At 43.1% G+C, this 3177-nt stretch overlaps 1 protein-coding gene across 1 annotated transcript; it reads left to right on the top strand.

Annotated features, from left to right (window-relative positions):
- The first annotated feature begins 404 nt into the window (after positions 1–404).
- calhm3 (calcium homeostasis modulator 3) lies at positions 405–2509 on the top strand. The gene is made up of 3 exons (XM_036546171.1): positions 405–691; positions 1474–1729; positions 2063–2509. Exons 1-3 carry the CDS (start codon positions 405–407, stop codon positions 2507–2509), a joined length of 990 nt encoding a protein of 329 aa, XP_036402064.1.
- The last annotated feature ends 668 nt before the right edge of the window (positions 2510–3177 follow it).

The following is a 3177-nucleotide window of genomic DNA, read 5'->3' as shown; positions in this document are numbered from 1 at the left end:
GCAAGTAAAGGTGTAATGTTAGACTTGCCCGGTCACTGATAGAAGACTACTTTTGCGTAGCTATATATCTGAAGCTTGCCAAACAGCTTTTGGATGCGTTCATTTCAACATTATGAAGGAATAATATGGAATCAATTTTACATTTCCATGGAAAGATTTGAACGGTACAGTGAGTCCCATAGATCACATTTTACAATTGCTTGAACTTGGGACATATCTATTCATATTCATTATAAAAACTGCATTGTTGAAACCATTTTCTTCGTCTGTATATACTATGTATACACAAATTATTCGCCTAAGTAGTCGAGTAGACACTGTTACAATATTAGTCTAGAATTACCATAACTGAGGTAACTAATTGAAACCGTATTCATCAACCTGTAGCGTGTTTACAATACACCATGGATCGCTTGAAATTAGTCTTGCAATATTTCCAATCAAACTCAGAATCTATTTCAAACGGCATCTGTGTTATACTGGCCTTGATCAGCGTTAAGCTGTACACCAGCTTCGACTTTAACTGCCCTTGCATTCCGCAGTACAACAAAATATATGCCTTGGGTGTCATGTTCGTCCCGCCGATAATATTGTTTTTACTGGGCGTATTAATCAATCGGCACACGGGGGTGATGATGGAGGAATGGCTCCGGCCAGTTGGAAGGAGGACAAAAAATCCAGCCGTTGTCAAGTAAGTCCTACATACTGTATTTAAACATGCTTGCAATATTTCATGTCTTTGGTTGGAGTTGGTCGCCTGAAAACAGCATTCACAGCTGAAGAAAATAGCTGTATTAATATTTTAGGATAAAAAAATGCCGTTTGGACCGAATAAAAGGTAAACTGGTATGTACCAGCAATATATGAATTTAAGTTTTAATTCTAGTGCAGTAGACCCTATATTAAAAAAAATCAGACTTATTTTGCGTGCAAACATTAGGCAGATAAGAGTTTGGTTCATATGCCACCAAACCGGTGTTCCCTAGCGTGAATAATAGGAATTCAAACACAGTCTATGGTATTGTTAAACATGTGTATGCTTCTTGATGGTAGAAAGAGTCCGCAAACAAACACTTACAAAAGCTTTAGTAGACAGCTGCCTTTCGTATTGTTCTAAATACGCAAATGCCCGGTGTAATTTTTGGCAGAAAATGTATCTTGAAAGTCTGGAGCAGGTCCACCAAAATAAATACATTTTCTCTCAGGTGTGTATGATCAAACAGCCTTGTATATTTATGTCTGGAGAGAAAAAAAAGGGTTAAGCTGGGTTCAGTGAGATAAAAGATTTAGCTTGTTCTAGCTGGTTGGGTTAGGTCTGATCAAACCTCTTTGTCCATAAACTTTCCCAGTCAAGTCAGGGCATAAATTGTCCTTTTGCTATCTGAGTCCTGTTGAAGGGTTCCCACGTGAATGCTGAATGCTGTCCCGTAAATTTACAGTAAGAGTACCACCATGACTGTGTGGCTCCTGCAGGTACTTGTGTTCGGCCATGACGCAGAGAGCTCTTCTCGCCCCGATGGTGTGGATCCTGGTGACCCTGCTGGATGGGAAGTGTTTTATCTGTGCATTCAGCATGAGCGTGGACCCTGTGCATTTTACTGGCATTCCCAACAACACCGGCCTGGACATGGTCAAAATCATGGCCAAGGTGCCCTGCAAGGAGGACGCCATCTTCAGGAACAACACCTTCCGCAAGGCTGTGTCCCGCTATGTCCGCTGCTACTCGCAGGTGAATCCCGCCTGCCTCAGGGACGTGTGCGTGTGATGTTTCTCACATAACCTTACATATATGTGGCCAACACAAATTTAGATGGTTCGTCTTTTCCTGTTTCCCATCCACAAACCCTTTGTGAGAACGGTGGAAAAGTACAAACCAACCCTATGGAGGTGTGTGAATAAGTGGGCTTTATGTTTTGTGAATGAATGTATAGCTTGCCACAGGGTGGGTAAATGAATGGTTATTATGACTATAATGGCTAACGACTAATGGAAAAATATATGGCTGTGCATAAAGGTGGCCTCATTGTGTGTAATGTCTTTCCCCTTTCCTGTCTGTTGGCAGGCCATTGGCTGGTCCATCCTGCTCTTCCTCATTCTTTTGGGCGCGGTGGGGCGTGTCATTAAGCCCTGCTTCGACCACGCCACCTTCCTGCAGACGCGCTACTGGAGCAACTACCTGGACATCGAGCAGAAGCTCTTCGACGAGACCTGCGTCCTGCATGCCCGCGTTTTCGCCCGCAAGTGCGTGGTGCAGTTCTTCGAGGGCATGCGCGATGACGTGTGGCTCAGGCTTCCCCGCCCCCCCGTCAGGACCGAGGAGGAGGAGGAGGAGGAGGAGGAAGAGCAGGAGCGCCTGCACGGCATCACCAGGCAGGAGCAGGTGGACCACATCCTGCACACCTGGTACCTGTGCAAGCCGGAGCTGGATGTGACCAAGGTGGCCTACCGGCCCAGGGTGTACGTCACCTGGGAGGACCGAGAGGGAAGGACCCTCTACACAGATGTGTAGAGAATGAGGTGGAACTCCACCTTGATCCAATAGAGGAAAGCATATGGAGGGGTCATTGTTCCCTGAAAGTCTTGTCTGTTTTAGCAAAAAAATGCTTTATGAATAATTTCATATGTAAGAAAACTTTATAGGGACATTGCAGGTGTGATTGTTGTTGACCTGAAACCTCTTTAATGATGAATTCAGATTGTTGAATAGATTCTACTTTCTGTAAATGAACTATAAAACATCATATCCTGTTACACAAAATGTGAATTTGCTGGATGCTGTCATTCTGCATGGCTTTTTCTGCATGTCCCCTGAGTGATGTTACTCTCTGCACTTCAAAATCTGTTCTGGAATCATCAGCAAGCATTTGACTTGGGCTTTTGATTATTTGAATACGCTGGGATTTTTTTACCTACTTTTGCATGCCTTACTTAGCATAACTCATCTCCATGGATACTGCAGGTTTGCAGATAACTTTGATGTCTCTTTTCCTTGAGCTAATGGAAAAATCAGTTACACAATGTATTTGAAATAGCTCACTCGTGCATTGATTCACAAACATATTTTTCTTGCATTTTTAATTCCAGCATAGTGAAACATTTACACATCCAATAATAAACAGTGATTCCTCTTTTATCGCACTACCTTTTTTACTTGCTACAGTGACTGTTTAAACATGA

This window comes from Megalops cyprinoides, chromosome 15 (assembly GCF_013368585.1).
Source record: "Megalops cyprinoides isolate fMegCyp1 chromosome 15, fMegCyp1.pri, whole genome shotgun sequence".
Lineage (NCBI taxonomy): Eukaryota > Metazoa > Chordata > Actinopteri > Elopiformes > Megalopidae > Megalops > Megalops cyprinoides.
This window is presented reverse-complemented; position numbering and strand designations above follow the sequence as displayed.

Excerpts from the sequence above, each read along its gene's own strand:
- calhm3 (XM_036546171.1), top strand. The coding sequence starts at position 405 with ATGGATCGCTTGAAATTAGTCTTGCAATATTTCCAATCAAACTCAGAA. Across the intron at positions 692-1,473 it reads AAAAATCCAGCCGTTGTCAA|GTACTTGTGTTCGGCCATGA; the intron begins GTAAGTCCTACA and ends TGGCTCCTGCAG. Across the intron at positions 1,730-2,062 it reads ATGTCCGCTGCTACTCGCAG|GCCATTGGCTGGTCCATCCT; the intron begins GTGAATCCCGCC and ends GTCTGTTGGCAG.